We start from the raw sequence: 16,891 nt of genomic DNA, 5'->3' as shown, positions 1-16,891 counted from the left end.
ACGCTGAGTCCAAAACGCTGCTGAGTGCTGATGAAATTACATGAATAGAAATGCTAATGAAGATTGGGTAAATGGGACTAGCTGACACCCAACTCTTTTGCTTGGTGATGACAAGGTGTCAATCAGACCCTTTCATCACCAAACCTAATTAAAGTAAAGTAAAGAGTTAAATAAACACACAGACACAGAGTAAACACTTTATTTGAAATACAACAGACCCGTTATTTAATCATTTAAATTAACCAATATACTCACCCCGGTTTTGACGGTAATCCAAGGGTTAAAGCAATGTCCCACCAAATAACTTTATTTAGCTTCAAAAAGCATTCATTGATGTACAAAAACACTTTAAAAAATCGCATCAAAAACGCGGTAAAACCACGCGCTTATTCCACAGCGTTTTTCCTGCCAAGGAGATGCAGAAACGCTCAGGAAATTTCTGCTTCAAATCCTGAACGTGCACATACCCTTATACGTCTATGACTGAAATGAAATTGTCTCTCTTAGTTTGTGATCCCCCAGACTGCAGATAATGATATTAAGAGAGCTCTGTCGGCAGATTTTTACATAAGGAAGCAGTGGTGCAGCTCTATGGGCACTGATCCCCAAATAATAATACTTCTCTTGTAGTGATCTGACATGCCGGTCATGAGAAATCTAGTGTAGAAGCCATATGCAAATCAGGCTGGAAGTGCAGTAGGGGCGTGTCTGTGTGCTTCATCCACATGCAGTGTCACGCCCCCAGTGCATTTCCTGCCTGATTAGTATGTGGCTCCTACTCTAGAATTCTCATGACCGGTACATCCCTACAAGAAAAGCACCATTTCTATCAGGGTACAAGCACCTACACAGCCGTACCACTGCCTCCATGTGTAAAATCACCACCATACGTTTCCTTTCCTTTATTTTTTTTAGCAATCTGACTACACAGACCGACCTCCTACCTCCTATTACACACAAGCCACTTACTTGTCTAGAAAGCAGATTACTTTTTTAATAAAAAAATATTGTGAAATGTAAAAAAAAAATAGAAAAAAGATGTTAAATAGGACAAAAACTGAAAATATAATAATAATTGTGTTCTAAAGGATGATACTGATTAAAACATAAAAATAACAAATGTAAAAAATAATGAATGTATATATATTTCTACCATATACATATTCATTATTTTTTACATTTATGTTATTTTTATGTTTTTATCAGTATCATCCTTTAGAACACAATTCTTCTTTTTCTTCTTCTTCTTATTAATTAATATTATATTTTCACATTTTGTCTTTTTTAACTTTATCTTTTTTCTATTCCCTTATTTTAACTTTTTTTTTACATGTTTCAGAATATATATATATATATATATATATATATATATATATACACACATACGTTTCAGGATATTATAATATATATATTATTATTTATTATATTTATAACATTCTAAATATACATAATTATATTGTCTGTCTATCTATATGTATATATACACACACATATATATATATATATATATATATATATATATATATACACGTGTCAGGATCGCGATATTATAATATATACATGTATATGTGGATATATAGACATAATTATGAATGTTTAATGTTATGAATATAATAAATAATATAATTATAAATTATAATTATATATATATATATGTTATACATATAGTAAATATAATTATATACATATTAATATAATCATTATATTATTATTATTTATTACTATTATTGTTATATGTTATATAAATATAATATATTTTAAAGAAAAGAAAAACAGCTTTGATATAACTCCCAACACAAGGAAACAAATAGATAAATAATGACATGATCAGTCACACCAGTATTTCTTCCTTCCTACCTTCTAGATGTAGTTGCAGAAAGACTTTTTTTCCCCCCTTCTTTGCTTGTAGTTTGCCACGCTCAAGATGGCGCCGGGGAGACGTCACGCACGCTGGGTCACGTGACGGAGGCGGAAGGATCTCTGACAGCGGTCTTTTGCCTCTCGTAAGATGGCGTCCGTCCGGCTCGGTTTGTCGCTGTTGTCTGGGTTCTGGTTCTGGTGTGTGGCGGCCGATGACGGGATCCAGAAGTGTGACGAGCTGCGGCTGGGACAATATCCTGACCCGTGTGTTATCAGTGGGGAGATATGTAGGAGGGGGCTGTGGAACCACAAGTCACAACAGTGACGGTGTCCTGTTTATTAATACCCTGTTAATATATATATATATATATAATGTATAACGTCTACTTTTTCATATTTTTGCTCTCATTTTCCTTCACTGCCAGTCCGGGGGGGGGGGGGGGGGGGGGTTTGTGCTGTTACCGTGGTTACGCCTCCTCTGTCTTGTCCGCCATGTTGTTGTTGTTTTTTTTTTGTGTGAATTATCCCAATTAGCAGTTTTGCTCTTTCATTTCCCCTTTCTTCTTCTTCTTCCAAGAGGTGTGAGGGTTTTTTATTTTTTTGACCCCTTAGCCATCGGCCAAAAGGCAGGAAAACCTACGAGACTTTTTTTTTTTTTTTTTGCGAAACAAGTTTTACTTTTGAATGACGTCCTTCATGGCTAAACCCATCAACTTAGATGCAGCAGGTGCAATCCACCGCAGCATCTAAGGGGTTAATCAGCACTAGATCTACAGTCATGTGCAAAAGTGTTGGCACCCTTGAAATTGTTCAAGAAAATGAAGCATTTTCTCCCAGAAAATTATTGCAATTATATATGTTTTGTTATACACATATTTATTTCCTTTGTGTGTATTGGAACAACACAAAAAAAGGCAAATTGGACATAATTTCACATAAAACCCCCAAAATGGGCCTCACAAAATTGTTGGCATCTTTCGAAAATTGTGGGTAAACAACTTTGTTTCAAGCATGTGATGCTCGTTCAAACTCACCTGTGGCAAGTAACAGGTGTGGACAATATGAAAATCACCCCTGAAACCAAATAAAAAGGGGAGACGTTTTCTCAATCTTTGCAGTGTGTGTCTGTGTGTGCAACACTAAGCGAGGAGAAGAGAACTGTCTGAGGACTTGAGAAACAAAATTGTTGAACAACATCAACAATCTCAAGGTTACAAGTGCATCTACAGAGATCTTGTTGTTCTTTTGTCCATGATGTGCAATATAATCAAGACGTTTACAACCCATGGCACTGTAACTAATCTCCCTGGACGTGGACGGCAGAAAACAATTAATGAAAGGTTGTAACGCAGGATAGTCCGGATGGGGGATAAGCTGCCCCAATTAAGGTCCAAAGAAATTCAAGCTGTTCTGCAGGCTCAGGGTGCATCAGTGTCCGCACGAACTATCCGCCCACCTATGAATGAAATGAAACGCTATGGCAGGAGACCCAGGAGGACCCCACTGCTGACACAGAGACATAAAAAAAAAAGCTAGACTGCAGTTTGCCAAAATGTTCACGAGTAATGCAAAATCCTTCTGGGGAAAAGCGTCTTGTGAACAGATGAGACCAAAATAGAGCTTTTTGGTAAAGCACATCATTCTACTGTTTGAATGAGGCCTACAATATAAAGAACACAGTACCTACAGTCAAATATGGTGGAGGTTCAAGGATGTGTTGTTGCTGCCTCTGGCACTGGACGCCTTGACTTTGTGCAAGGAATCATGAAATCTGAAGATTACCACAGGATTTTGGGTGGCAATGTAGTGCCCAGTGTCAGAAAGCTGGGTTTGTGTCCTAGGTCATGAGTCTTCCAGCAGGACAAAGACCCCAAACATACTTCAAGAAGCCTCCAGAAATGGATGGATACAAAGGGTTGGAGAGTTCTGAAGTGGCAGCAATGAGTCCGGATCTAAATCCCATTGACACATGTGGAGTAATCTTAAAATTGCTGTTGGGAGAAGACGTCTTCACATATGAGAGACCTGGAGACGATTGTAAGAAGAGTCCAAGATTCCAGCTGAGAGGAGTAAGAAGCTCATGGTTATAGGAAGCAATTGATTGCAGTTATTATTCCAAAGGATGTGCAATCCAATATTAAGTTGAAGGTGCCAACAATTTTGTCCAGCCCACTTGTTGTTTTTTTTTAAATTGTGTAATTTGCCTTTTTTTCTGGTTTTTTTTTGTGTTGTTACAATACGCAGGAAATAAACGTGGACTTACAATAATTTTCTAGGAGAAATACTTCATTTTCTGGAACAATTTCAAGAGTGCCAACACTTTCGACCATGACTGTGTATAGTATGTGTCATTTTGTTTTTGTTTTTTGTCAGTCTACAGAGCTGAACTCTTCCAGCATGCTCTGCTTGTTCAGTGTATTTTCACAGCTTTCTCCGGCGATTTGCATTCTGGGTGGCTTAATTTTTTAAATTTTTTTTCACAGCCTTGTACGGTGGTGGTGGGGGGCAGTCGCTTTACCCTTGTGCTGTGTGTAAGAACTGATAACCGCTTTTTCCTTAATCCTTGAACATATGTGTGCATGGACGCCGAAATAAACCCTGTGACTCAAGAGCCGGTCCGGTGCGCCAACTTTACGGCTTACGGTGAGTGCTTTTATTAAATGGAAGGTGATGTGAATTTTTTTTTTTATTATTTTTGCGTCTTTTTTTATTTAACTTTTTTGCATATTAGAGAATTATTTGTCTTCTGGTAAACTGCCCACAAGCTGCTGATGACAGATCCTAAAGTTTCTTTTTTTATTTTAAAAGATTTTTCTTTTTGTTGTTTGTCACCTTTTTATAGCTTTTGTTTTCCGTCTTCCTCGAGGGTCTTTACCCTTAAAGGGGTTTTAGGAAAAATATTTCCTGTACTGTAAAATGACAAACTCAGATAGTTCTCCCCCTCCCCCGGGTGGTGTGCCGCCTCCCTGCCGCTTCTGCAGTGGTGACATCACATCGTGTCAGCCGGTCACTCGGCAGCTCGTGTCGCAGTGATGTGCGCTGCCGACGTGACGTCACCACTGCATATAAAGCACAGACATCGGTGCAGGACCTGGGGAGGGTGATAACTATCTGATAATTGTTATTTTACAATACTGGAAGTGTTTTGGGGGCCATTTTTCTAAAAGTGCAAAAGGAGATTTTTGTGTATTCACCATAAAATCTCTTTCTCTTAGCCTCTAATTGGGGGACACTGGACCATGGGTGTTATGCTGCTGTCCACTAGGAGGCGACACTATGCATAATCTGAAAAAGATTAACCGTGGCTCCTCCTCTGCAGTATACACCCCTAGACGGCATCAGCCTTCTCCAGTTTTGTGCAAAAGTATTAGCAGGAACATAACATTGATAACATAACCATGCCTATAAGAAGGCAACTATGTACGAGCTCAAACAAAGACAATATGAGAACTCAACATAATAACGGCCCGGAACGGGCGACAGGGTGGGAGCTGTGTCCCCCAATTAGAGGCTAAGAGAAAGAGATTTTTCGGTGAGTACACAAAAATCTCCTTGACTCTGTCGCCTCATTGGGGGACACAGGACCATGGGACGTCCCAAAGCAGTCCCTGGGTGGGTAGCAACGGACGAATATTGTGTAGACAGGCCCCTACAATTGGGGTACCGCTGCCTGCAGAACACATCTACCCAGGCTCGCGTCTGCTGAGGACTGGGTATAAACCCTGTAGTGTTTGGTAAACGTGTGTAGGCTAGTCCAGGTGGCTGCCTTACACACTTGTTGTGCCGAATGGCCCAGGAGGCCCCTACCGCACGTGTAGAATGTGCCGTAATACCTGCTGGAAGAGGAGAATTTTTAAGGCGGTAGGCCTCTTGTATGGTGGATTTGTTCCACCTGGCAAGGGTAGCTTTGGAAGATGGTAGACCCTTGCGGCCGCCTTCCAGAAGAAGGAAAAGAGAATCAGACTTCCGGAAGGGCGCAGTCCTAGACACATAGATACGCAATGCCCTGACAAGGTCAAGCGTATGCAGAGCCTTCTCCACTCTATGAACCGGGACCGGACAGAGGGATGGCAGTGAAATTTCCTCATTGAGGTGGAAGTTGGACACAACCTTCGGAAGGAAGGATGGGACCGTACGGAGAACTACCTTGTCCTGGTAAAAAGCCAGGAAGGGCCGTCTGCAGGAGAGTGCTGTCAGTTCAGACACCCTGCGTATCGAGGTGATTGCCACCAGGAAAACCACTTTCTGGGATAGAATGCGGAGTGGGACTTCCCTAAGGGGTTCAAAGGGTGTTTCCTGCAATGCTGTCAGCACCAGGTTGAGGTCCCACGTTTCTAGTGGTCGTCTGTAGGGGGGAACCAATTGGGAAACCCCCTGAAGAAATGTCCTTACTTGCGGCTTGTTAGCAATGCACCTCTGAAAGAGCACTGAGAGAGCTGACACCTGGCTCTTAAGGGAGGCCAGGGACAGTCTGGCCTCCAGACCCGATTGGAGAAACTCAAGTAGCCTGGGGAGGGAATAAGGGAATGGGGTCTGGCCACGAGATTCGCACCAGGTAAAGAAGGCTTTCCAGGTACGGTAATAAATCTTAGCAGAGGTTGGCTTCCGTGCCCTGATCATGGTTCCAATGACGTCCGGCGAGAACCCTGACTGGGTTAGAACCCAGGTCTCAATGGCCACACCGTCAAATTGAGGGCCCCTGAGTTATGGTGGTAGAACGGGCCTTGTGACAGAAGATCCGGTCGGTTGGGGAGACCCCAGGAGACGTCTGCTGTGAGCTGTACGATGTCGGCATACCATGTACGTCTGGGCCAGTCCAGTGCGATTAGGATGGTTGGAACTCCCTCTTGCTTGATCTTCCTCACCACTCTGGATATCAGGGGGAGAGGTGGAAAAATGTACAGGAGCTGGAACTGGGTCCAGTCCTGAACCAGGGCGTCCGCTCCTAGCGCCCACGGGTCGTGAGTTCTGGCCATGAAGTTGGAGACCTTGGCATTGAAGTGGGATGCCATTAGGTCCACGTCCGGAGTCCCCCAGCGATGGCAGATCTGTCGAAAAACTTCGGGATGAAGAGACCACTCTCCCGAGTCCATTCCTTGCCGGCTGAAGAAGTCTGCTTCCCAGTTGTCCACACCCGGAATGTGGACCACAGAGAGAACCGAACCTGTGTCTTCCGCCCAGTGGAGAATGTGTGTCACTTCTCGCATCGCTTGGGCACTGCGGGTCCCCCCTTGGTGATTCACATATGCCACAGCCGTGGCATTGTTCAACTGTACTCTGATGTGAGAGGCTGCTAGTAAGTGATGAAAGGCTCTCAATGCCAGGAGGATGGCACGAATTTCCAAGATGTTGATGGGCATGGTCGCTTCCGCTGGGTACCACTTGCCCTGTGCTCTGTGGTGTAGGTGCACCGCACCCCAACCCGTCAGGCTCGCGTCGGTGGTCAGAACCTTCCATTGACCCGTGAGAAAGGATTTCCCCTTTGTTAGTGAGGTTGGCTTGAGCCACCAGTGCAGGGACCTCCTGGTTGACGACGTCAGCTGGAACTCCCTGTCGAGAGAAAAATGGTTCCTGTCCCATGACTTGAGAATGGCTAGTTGGAGAGGCCTGAGGTGAAGCTGGGCAAATGGGACCGCTTCTATTGCCGCCACCATCCTGCCGAGGACTCTCATGGCAAACTGGAGAGATCGAGGGGGTTTGCTGAGGAGAGTGTTTAATTCCTAGACGGAGAGGCAGTGCCTTGTCCTTGGGATGGAGCACTAGACCCCTGAAGGTGTTGAATAGCATTCCCAGGAAGGTCAGAGACTGACTCGGGGTTGGTGATCACTTTTGTAGGTTGACTAACCAGCCCAGGCGACTCAGAGTGTCGATTGTGATTGAGATGCTGAGCTCGCAGTCCTTGCTCGCAGTCCTTGAAGGTGGGAGCCTTGATAAGGAGATCGTCCAGGTATGGAACGACTACTATGCCTCTGGAGTGCAGGACGTCCATGGTGGCTGCCATGACTTTGGTAAACACTCTGGGAGCCGTGGCGAGTCCGAACGGGAGAGCCACGAACTGGTAGTGTTCCTGGTCGATTGCGAACCTGAGAAATCTCTGATGGGCTGGTGCAATTGGTATATGCAGGTATGCGTCTTGTATGTCTATGGAGGCGAGAAATTCTCCCTTTTTCCATGGACGCAATGATGGACCGAAGGGACTCCATGCGGAAGTGACATACCCGTACATATTTGTTGAGCTGTTTTAGGTCCAGTATGGGCTGTACGCCGCCTCCTTTCTTGGGAACTACGAATAAATTGGAGTAGAACCCTCGGAAGCGCTCGGCCGCAGGGACCGGTACTATGACTTCTGCTTGAAGAAGCTAGAAGACCGCTTGGCGGAAGGCACAAGCCTTGGCTGGCGGTTTTGGGGGAACAGAAAGAGTCTGTTTGGTGGGTTGGAAGTGAACTCTATCTTGTATCTCGAAGACACTAGTTCCCTGACCCACCTGTCTTCTGTAATAGGCAACCAGACTTGATGAAAGAACAAAAGTCGGCCGCCTACAGGTGCTTTGTCTTCCGGAGTCCGTGAGTCATGATGAGGAGGAAGTCTGAGATTTTCCTCCTTTTGAACTTTGACTGGCCTGCTTTTGACTGCCAGGTCTTGTCCGACTTTTGCGTCGACAGCGAGTTGTCCCTGCGTAGGGAGCGGTTGCTATTTTGTGCTGGCCGCGAGACGGACCAGCCCGAAGAGTTCCGAAAGGATCGGAATCGAGTTTGGTTACGCATCTTGTAAGTGCTTTTGGGTTTCAGTTGGGGGAGAGAGGTACTCTTACCCCTGGTGGCGTTGGATATCATCGTGTCCAACTGTTCACCAAAAAGTCGACCACTGAGGTACGGGAGGTGCGTGAGGGACTTCTTTGAGGCTGCGTCTGCTTTCCAGTCCCGCAGCCAGAGGATACGCCGAATCGTGATGGCGTTTGATGCTATCCCCGCTGCACCCCTTGCAGAATCCAGAGCTGCATGAAGCATGCAATCTGCTACAACTGCTATTTGAACCGCTTGGTCCGACAGCTCAGGAGCAGATACTTGGAGGCCAGCTTGTAAATTTTTGGCCCAAGCCAGGATGGCTTTGGTAGCCCAAACTGAAGCGAACGCGGGAGCCAGAGAGGCCCCTGCGGTCTCGAAAATTGAACGAGCCATGCTTCTACCTGCCGGTCTGCGGTGTCCCTGAGGGTTGAGCTACCTGGCAGTGAAAGGAGTGACTGTGCTGCTAGCCTAGAGACTGGGGGATCCACTTCAGGTGGATCTGTCCATTCCTTGGTAGTCTCCTGTGGGAAGGGGTATTGTGCCTCCAGATATTTGCGATTAGTAAACTTCTTCTCAGGCTGTGAGAACTGCTTTTTAAGGATCGACTTAAACTCTGGGTGGTCAAAGAAGACCTTAGGTGGCTTCAGAAGTCCTTCAAAGGAAATCTTGTGTTGTGATGCCTCCGGGGGCGGATCAGAAATGTCCAGCACCCGATGGATTGACGAGATTACGTCCTCAACTAGCGCTGTATTGCTAGGGGGATTGGGATCAAAGACCCTTCAGTTTCCTTGTCTGAGTCGGAATCACAGATGCCTTCCGAATCCTGTGTATCGCTAAGGTGTCTCCTGCTGGGTGAACCAGGGTGGAGGCCTTCTCTGGTCGGGGATCGCTGCGGAGAACTGCATTGTCTGTCCCTGGTAGGGGACGGTCTAGATGACCTGGAACTACGGTGTCTCTCCCTAGAAGGGGATGACCGTGTGTTATGGGATGACGCAGATGAACGTGACCTGTGGGTCCGCTTGCGTCCTGACCAAAACGTGGATGTGCCCGGGTCGTCATGTCCTAGTCGAGCCTTCCCTTTGCTGGGTAGTGTTCATAGCCGAGGCATAACTTTGCAGAGCCTGAAGCAATGTGGAGGTTAGGTTATCTATAGACTGCATCATAAATTGCAACATCTGAGTGACCCATTCCAGCGTGGCATTAAACACCGAAGCATTGACAGGGGCTTCTTGGGGCTCTGGCACAGTAGTCTGGATGCAGTCCTGGCAGTGCGGGTACGTGCTGCCACTTGGGAGAGTATTGCTGCACGCTGTACAGAGCCCGGCATAGTGCACTGGGGTGGCTATGCAGAGGGCCCTACAGGGGTGGCTATGCAGAGGAGCCTATAAGGAATAATGGACTCACAGCCGAGGAAGAACTCCAGCTGTGATCTTATCCCACCAGTGTGCCCCTAGGTCCAGCGCCGAAGATCCACGGTCCTGTGCCCCCCGGAGGTCTCCCTTATCCTGCAGCAGATAATGGCCGCTGGAGTAAAGTTAAGAAAGAAGGGGGGCGGAGAGCTGAAAAGGGGCGCAGAACTGTGTGAAATCGCGCCCTTTCAGTCTCTATCCGCCCCCTCTATGACACTGTAGTGTCATATTTATCATCCGCGGGGCGGGGAGAGGAGGTGGCGGCTTCAGCTAGGCCGAAGCCGCGGCCTACATTAGATGCCTGATGCCCAAAGGGACTGCAGGTCGGCGTGGAAGTCCGGGAGGGGGCCGGATCTGAACCGGACCCCCCTGGATTTAAAGGCAGGATAGCGGTGGGGTATAAGCGGAAGGGGGGGCCCTGTGAAGGGTCCCTCTGAGGCACCGTAGAGCTGGTGCTGCCGCAGAAACAGGGCGCAGGGAGGCCTGTGCCTCTGTTGTGTTCTGCCTGCGGTCCCCCCGGTCCTGACAGGAGCCCGCAGCAGGGCTGGGGTCCCTGGATTCAGCCTGTGCTGGCTGCTGAGAGCTGCTGCCTGTACAGGCCCTACCTGAGGCGTTTCAGCCTAATACCTCCAGGGGGGATTAGGGAGGTGCTGTTGTCACCGTCAGGGGGCTATATCCTCGCCTCGACCTCAACCCAGAAACCAAAAGGAATTGGGGAAGGAGGGGGGTCTCTACTTTGAACCAGCACCCGAGTGGCTGGGGAAGGAGCGACATGGGGAATAGCCATCTCAACTTCAACCGTGCACCCCATAATAAGGGGCCGAGGAAGGAGCCATGCCGGGAGTCTCGCAGTAGACCCACTTTTCTTCATCTGTAAAGCCGTCGGTGAAAAACGGAGAAAAAGTTTTAGGTGTGCCTCCTATACGACACAAAGCAAAAACTGGAGAAGGCTGATGCCGTCCAGGGGTGTATGCTGCAGAGGAGGAGCCACGGTTAATCTTTTTCAGATTATGCATAGTGTCGCCTCCTAGTGGACAGCAGCATAACACCCATGGTCCTGTGTCCCGCAATGAGGCGACAGAGTAAACCCGTTTAAGGGCTAATTCACACAACCGAATGGCGGCATATTTTTCTCTTGCCTATTATAGCTAAGTCCTGGCCTGACTGCGATTCTCAATATGCTTTAGAAACGTAAGATACGCTTCAGTGGTATCATCATCACATGGAGACATCTTCAAGGAAGTTCCCCTTTAACTCGTGTTTACCCCAATGATGATATTCCTGGGGGCCCCCTCAGAGAGGCGCGGTCTATATCTGTCATTCTTTAAACACGGCCCATGATTCTCTCAAGGACCTGATTAAAAAAAGTCTAAAATAAAACATCCATCATCTCCAACTTGCTGATAGTTTCCATTTATAGCTGTTTTTTTTACATAATGTAGAAAAATAACCCTATAAGACAAGAATGATTTTTTTTTTATTTATTTATTTTTTTTGCTGTATAATGACCAGCACATGATTGAAATGAAATATCCATAAACTTAACTTTCTGATGGTTTCCATTCCATGTAAAACTTTTATTTTTGCTATAGAATATAAAAATGACCACATAACCCACGAATAGAAGGTTTATCAACTGTTCTGCAACTTGCTGATGATTTTCATCTAATAAGTGGCTTTTTTTTTCTGTATTTTTTATTTTTTTTTAAATGACCAGATAACACACAAATAAAATTAAAAATCCATCATCTGCAATTTGCTGATGGTTTCCATGTAATAATTGTTTATTTTCTTAAATGATGTAAAATAAATGAATAAAAATATCCCCATAACTCATGAATAAAAGAAGATCCGTCAGCTGTGACTTGCTGATGGTTTCCTTGTAATAACTGCTTTTCTCATGTACAAATTGACTGGATAACACTATAATAATAAAACGATCCAGAAACTGCATCCTGCTGATTGTTTCCATGTAATAACTACCGTATGTGTTTTTTTTTTATATAATATAAAATAAAATGGTTCAATAACACAATTAAAAAAGATCCACCAACTGCAACCTGCTGATGGTTTCCATGCAATAACTTTTTTTTTTTCTTCTAACTAATGAAATAAGAATTCTCTGGATTTTATGTGATCGCTGCTCAGCTGATTTGTACTTGTAACATTCTTATTTTTCTGCTGTTTTTCCTTGATGTTGTTGTTAGCGGGACTATAAAGCTTTATGGAGAGATGATAATGAGGGATGATTATTCTTTATATGTTTCTCTCTACTGGGGTTTTAATTCATAAAACCAAATTTACTAACCTAATGTGTACGGGGCCAACAGAGAAGAGGAGAATTTAAAGGAACACAATGGAAAAATTGAGACATTTGTGTTCCGTGGATTTTTCTGGTCTAAAAACTTTTTTTTTTTTTTTTTGTATTGCAGTCTGATACGACTCTCAGCAACAACACATTGCTGTCCTATGAGCATTTTTGGGGGCATTCAGGGGCTTTAAGAAGAAGCCCAGCCTTCCTCTATAAAACCAGTTGGGTGCTGTGGTCACTGTTGACTCTGGGATCTAGTTTAGCCTTTTAGCTCTGCCTCTGCCAGGTGGTCCCCACCGTTCACGTGACTGCTGCAGACAATCGCTGTCCTCATAGGTCACATGTCTGAAGGAATGCTAAGACCAGTGATTGGCTGCAGCGGTCATGTGAATAACTGACATGATGTTATCGCTACAGGAGCGTGGAGAATGGCAGGGATTTAAATAAAGGAATAATGCTAGTTTTATTATTTAATATGATTTCCTGCCTTTATACCAATTTTAAAAATGTCCCGACAACCCCTTTAAATGCATAATTGCGATAAATGTAATGCGCGGCTGCTGCCCCCGGACTTCTCCCCCTTAATCATGTGTATCTTTCTCACTTAGCTCCTTGTTATCCTGCACCAAATATCTCCTGTAAAGATAATGGCGGAAACGTCACCACGTTCTCTGGAAAAGAAATCGGGTTCCTCAGACCCTTCCCGTGCCGCAATGTGTAAGTACCAGATCCATGTACACTCCGTAGAGCCGGGTTCTGATCACAGGAGGTCACACAGATTTTTTTTTTTTTAACACCTGCAGGAACGGGTATTCCTACAAAGTGGCCGTGGCCCTGTCATTATTTCTTGGATGGTTGGGAGCTGACCGGTTCTACCTGGGTTACCCCGCTCTAGGTAAGAGACTGTTCTCATTATATATCATCCAAAAGCCACTGCACAAGGATAAAAATACTTTAATACTGCAACATATGTACAAGAATATAACTACTATAATACTGCCCCTATGTACAAGAATATAACTACTATAATACTGCTCCTATGTACAAGAATATAACTACTATAATACTGCCCCTATGTACAAGAATATAACTACTATAATACTGCCCCTATGTACAAGAATATAACTACTATAATACTGCTCCTATGTACAAGAATATAACTACTATAATACTGCCCCCTATGTACAAGAATATAACTACTATAATACTGCCCCTATGTACAAGAATATAACTACTATAATACTGCCCCTATGTACAAGAATATAACTACTATAATACTGCCCCTATGTACAAGAATATAACTACTATAATACTGCCCCCTATGTACAAGAATATAACTACTATAATACTGCCCCCTATGTACAAGAATATAACTACTATAATACTGCCCCCTATGTACAAGAATATAACTACTATAATACTGCCCCTATGTACAAGAATATAACTACTATAATACTGCCCCTATGTACAAGAATATAACTACTATAATACTGCCCCCTATGTACAAGAATATAACTACTATAATACTGCCCCCTATGTACAAGAATATAACTACTATAATACTGCCCCTATGTACAAGAATATAACTACTATAATACTGAAATAATGCTGATTGTTCGCTCCCTGGATATCGATCTTTATCAGTGATCGGTCTGTGTAAAAGGCCCATGGCTGCAGATTACTGTGGACATTTCATGCTTTTCAGAAGATCCCTTTGAATTTAGGCTGATCCTTTCACTGGGAAACTAAGCATTGTTAGTTTGCTAAGTGTTGACTTTCCCAACAATGCCACCACAGGAGAATTTAAGTATTACACCTTGTCCATTTCTATGAATGGGTTTCCTGTGTAATGCTGGATAGGACCAGTCCTCCAGGGAGAGAGATGCTTTTTATTACTTTTCTGTCTTGTAAGAGTTGAAGATGCTGAATTAAATGGGTTTTATATACTGGATATCCCTTATAAAAGGGAATAGGAAAAATTAAAACCTTAACACCCCCCTAATAACTAATGTCTGACAATCCTGAATACAAGTGTGCGCTCTGTGGTTGGTGTGACACCTCGGCCGTTGCGTCTGTGATCTGTAATTCTCTCTCTTTGCAGGAATGCTGAAGTTCTGCACAGTCGGGTTTTGTGGGATCGGCAGTCTCATTGATTTTATCCTCATCTCCATGCAGGTGAGCTCCACGCACAATTCTAGAATTGGATTTAAAAAAAAAAAAAAGTTTCTCGCTGGACAATTCAGAGCACAATGTGAAGACTTTTGCATTTACATTCATTTCTACACTTTGAATTTTTCACATTAAAAAAAAACCATTTCCTGGGGCTTTTTTTATTTACATATTAAGGGGACTTGACCATGCAATCACAAACTAAATATATGATGTACAAATGACAAAAGTATTCTTGGAGTGATACCTTTAATGGCTAACCAGAAAAAAAAGAAAATTTAGATATATATATATTACAGTACAGACCAAAAGTTTGGACACACCTTCTCATTTAAATATTTTTCTGTATTTTCATGACTGAAAATTGTACATTCACACTGAAGGCATCAAAACTATGAATTAACACATGTGGAATTATATACTTAACAAAAAAGTGTGAAACAACTGAAAATATGTCTTATATTCTAGGTTCTTCAAAGTAGCCATCTTTTGCTTTGATGACTGCTTTGCACATATAATTCCACATGTGTTAATTCATAGTTTTGATGCCTTCAGTGTGAATGTACAATTTTCATAGTCATGAAAATACAGAAAAATCTTTAAATGAGAAGGTGTGTCCAAACTTTTGGTCTGTACTATTATATATATATATATATATATATATATATATATATATATATATATATATATATATATATATATATATATATAATATATATATATATATAAAATATATATTTTTTTTTCTGGTTAGCCAATAAAGGTATCACTCTAAGAATACTTTTGTCATTTTTACATTATATATTTAGTTTGTGATTGCATGGTCAAGTCTCCTTAATGTGTAAATAAAAAAAGCCCCAGGAAAATTATTTTTTTCACATTAAAAAATGTATCTATGATTTTGGATCATTGTAACAGTAATGAACCGTACTAAAAAAAAAAATAAGCTAATTTTCTCTATCCTGCATGTAAAAAAAAAAAATATGTACAAATAAACAATACCAGAATTGCTTTTTTTGCTAACGAGGGTAAAAATGATTTATTTTTTTTACAAAAAGTGATCAGAATGTCATGTTGACCATATTGGTACTATTTAAAAAAACAAAACGACATCTTATCCCGCTAAAAAAAAAAAAAAAGATGTTGTATGGCTCAATCAACAGAAGAATAAAAAATAAGTAACGGGTAGTGATATGCGGACCGGTAGAATTTCGGGTTCTGCCACCTGACCCGAACCTCATTTAATATATTGGTGACCCGAACTTGTAAGAGAAAAATCTTTCTTTCGCTCTTTATTTTCCTCTTTCTCTCCTTTTTTTATTTTCCTCTTTTCTTTTATGTGTATTTGGGGTTATTTTTGAAAGTGTACATCTAATTTGGGGATAATCACTTTAACTTACATGTGGCAATGCAGCTCTGGTTGTCAATAGAGCAGAGGCCCGTTACCTACGACACTCCAGGAGGATTTTAGGAGTTATAGTTTATTGTTTTTCTATAATATTATTTTTTTTCCCTTGCAGATCGTCGGCCCGTCTGATGGATCCAGTTATATCATCGACTACTACGGGGCTAGGCTGATGCACTTGACTATCAATAACGAGACGTTCAGAGAGTCGCAGTTGTACCCATAGCTTCACAGTAAGTCACACGTCACATCAAAGGGAACTTTAAACTATTGTCATTTGCCTTAAATCTGATTTCTGAATCCCTTTCTTCTTCACTGTATTTGTCATGTGTGAGAGAACCCATCTACAAAGATTAAAGGGGGTCTCCACCTACATTTACAGGCTGAGATGGAGAAATGCATCGGACTGTTCATATGACGGAGGTACATCACCTCACAATGCCCGGGGGTATAGTCCTCAACCCACTTGTACAGAGTAGACAAGGTGACCTAGATCTGCTGGAGATGCCTTTCTCTTTCCACATGTGTAGGATTTACTATAGATTTAGGTTTCGATATTTAATCTGTGTGTGCTCCTGCCGCACCGTATGCAATGTGAGCAATTTCTCCAGATGGGCCTGAAGTTTGTGGAGAAGGTTATTTGCTCTATAAGGATTTATTTTTTGCAGTACAAGCTGTAGTTTTTACTGGTACCATTTTTCCAAGAAAGGCATCTAGGCCATCCTTGAACTCATTTGTGAATCATCCATTACAACATTTTGTGGATGAGCATTTTGTGTTCCAGAATCTCACTGCTTGTACAGTAAAGAATCCATAGTCTCACTGCTTGTACAGTAAAGAATCCATAGTCTCACTGCTTGTACAGTAAAGAATCCATAGTCTCACTGCTTGTACAGTAAAGAATCCATAGTCTCACTGCTCGCTCAGTAAAGAATCTGCGTCTGTGATTAT

At 42.9% G+C, this 16,891-nt stretch overlaps 1 protein-coding gene across 6 annotated transcripts in view; it reads left to right on the top strand.

Annotated features, from left to right (window-relative positions):
• Positions 1-1,954: 1,954 nt before the first annotated feature.
• The window catches only part of TM2D1 (TM2 domain containing 1), a 217,128-nt gene continuing 202,191 nt past the window's right edge, over positions 1,955-16,891 (top strand). For all 6 annotated transcript variants that reach the window (XM_073643777.1, XM_073643779.1, XM_073643776.1 and 3 more), the window contains exons 1-6: positions 1,955-2,116; positions 4,434-4,503; positions 12,975-13,083; positions 13,170-13,261; positions 14,468-14,541; positions 16,056-16,173. In XM_073643777.1, coding sequence (XP_073499878.1) covers positions 2,009-2,116; positions 4,434-4,503; positions 12,975-13,083; positions 13,170-13,261; positions 14,468-14,541; positions 16,056-16,166 — 564 coding nt within the window. In that variant the 5' untranslated portion in view covers positions 1,955-2,008 and the 3' untranslated portion in view covers positions 16,167-16,173. The remainder of the gene's footprint in view (positions 2,117-4,433; positions 4,504-12,974; positions 13,084-13,169; positions 13,262-14,467; positions 14,542-16,055; positions 16,174-16,891) is intronic.

Source organism: Phyllobates terribilis, unplaced genomic scaffold, assembly GCF_046119375.1.
Source record: "Phyllobates terribilis strain yellow unplaced genomic scaffold, ASM4611937v1 Scaffold_8__6_contigs__length_399053987, whole genome shotgun sequence".
Taxonomy (NCBI): Eukaryota; Metazoa; Chordata; class Amphibia; order Anura; family Dendrobatidae; genus Phyllobates; species Phyllobates terribilis.
Note: the sequence above shows the minus strand (reverse complement) of the source record. Positions and strands in the feature narration are given on the sequence as shown.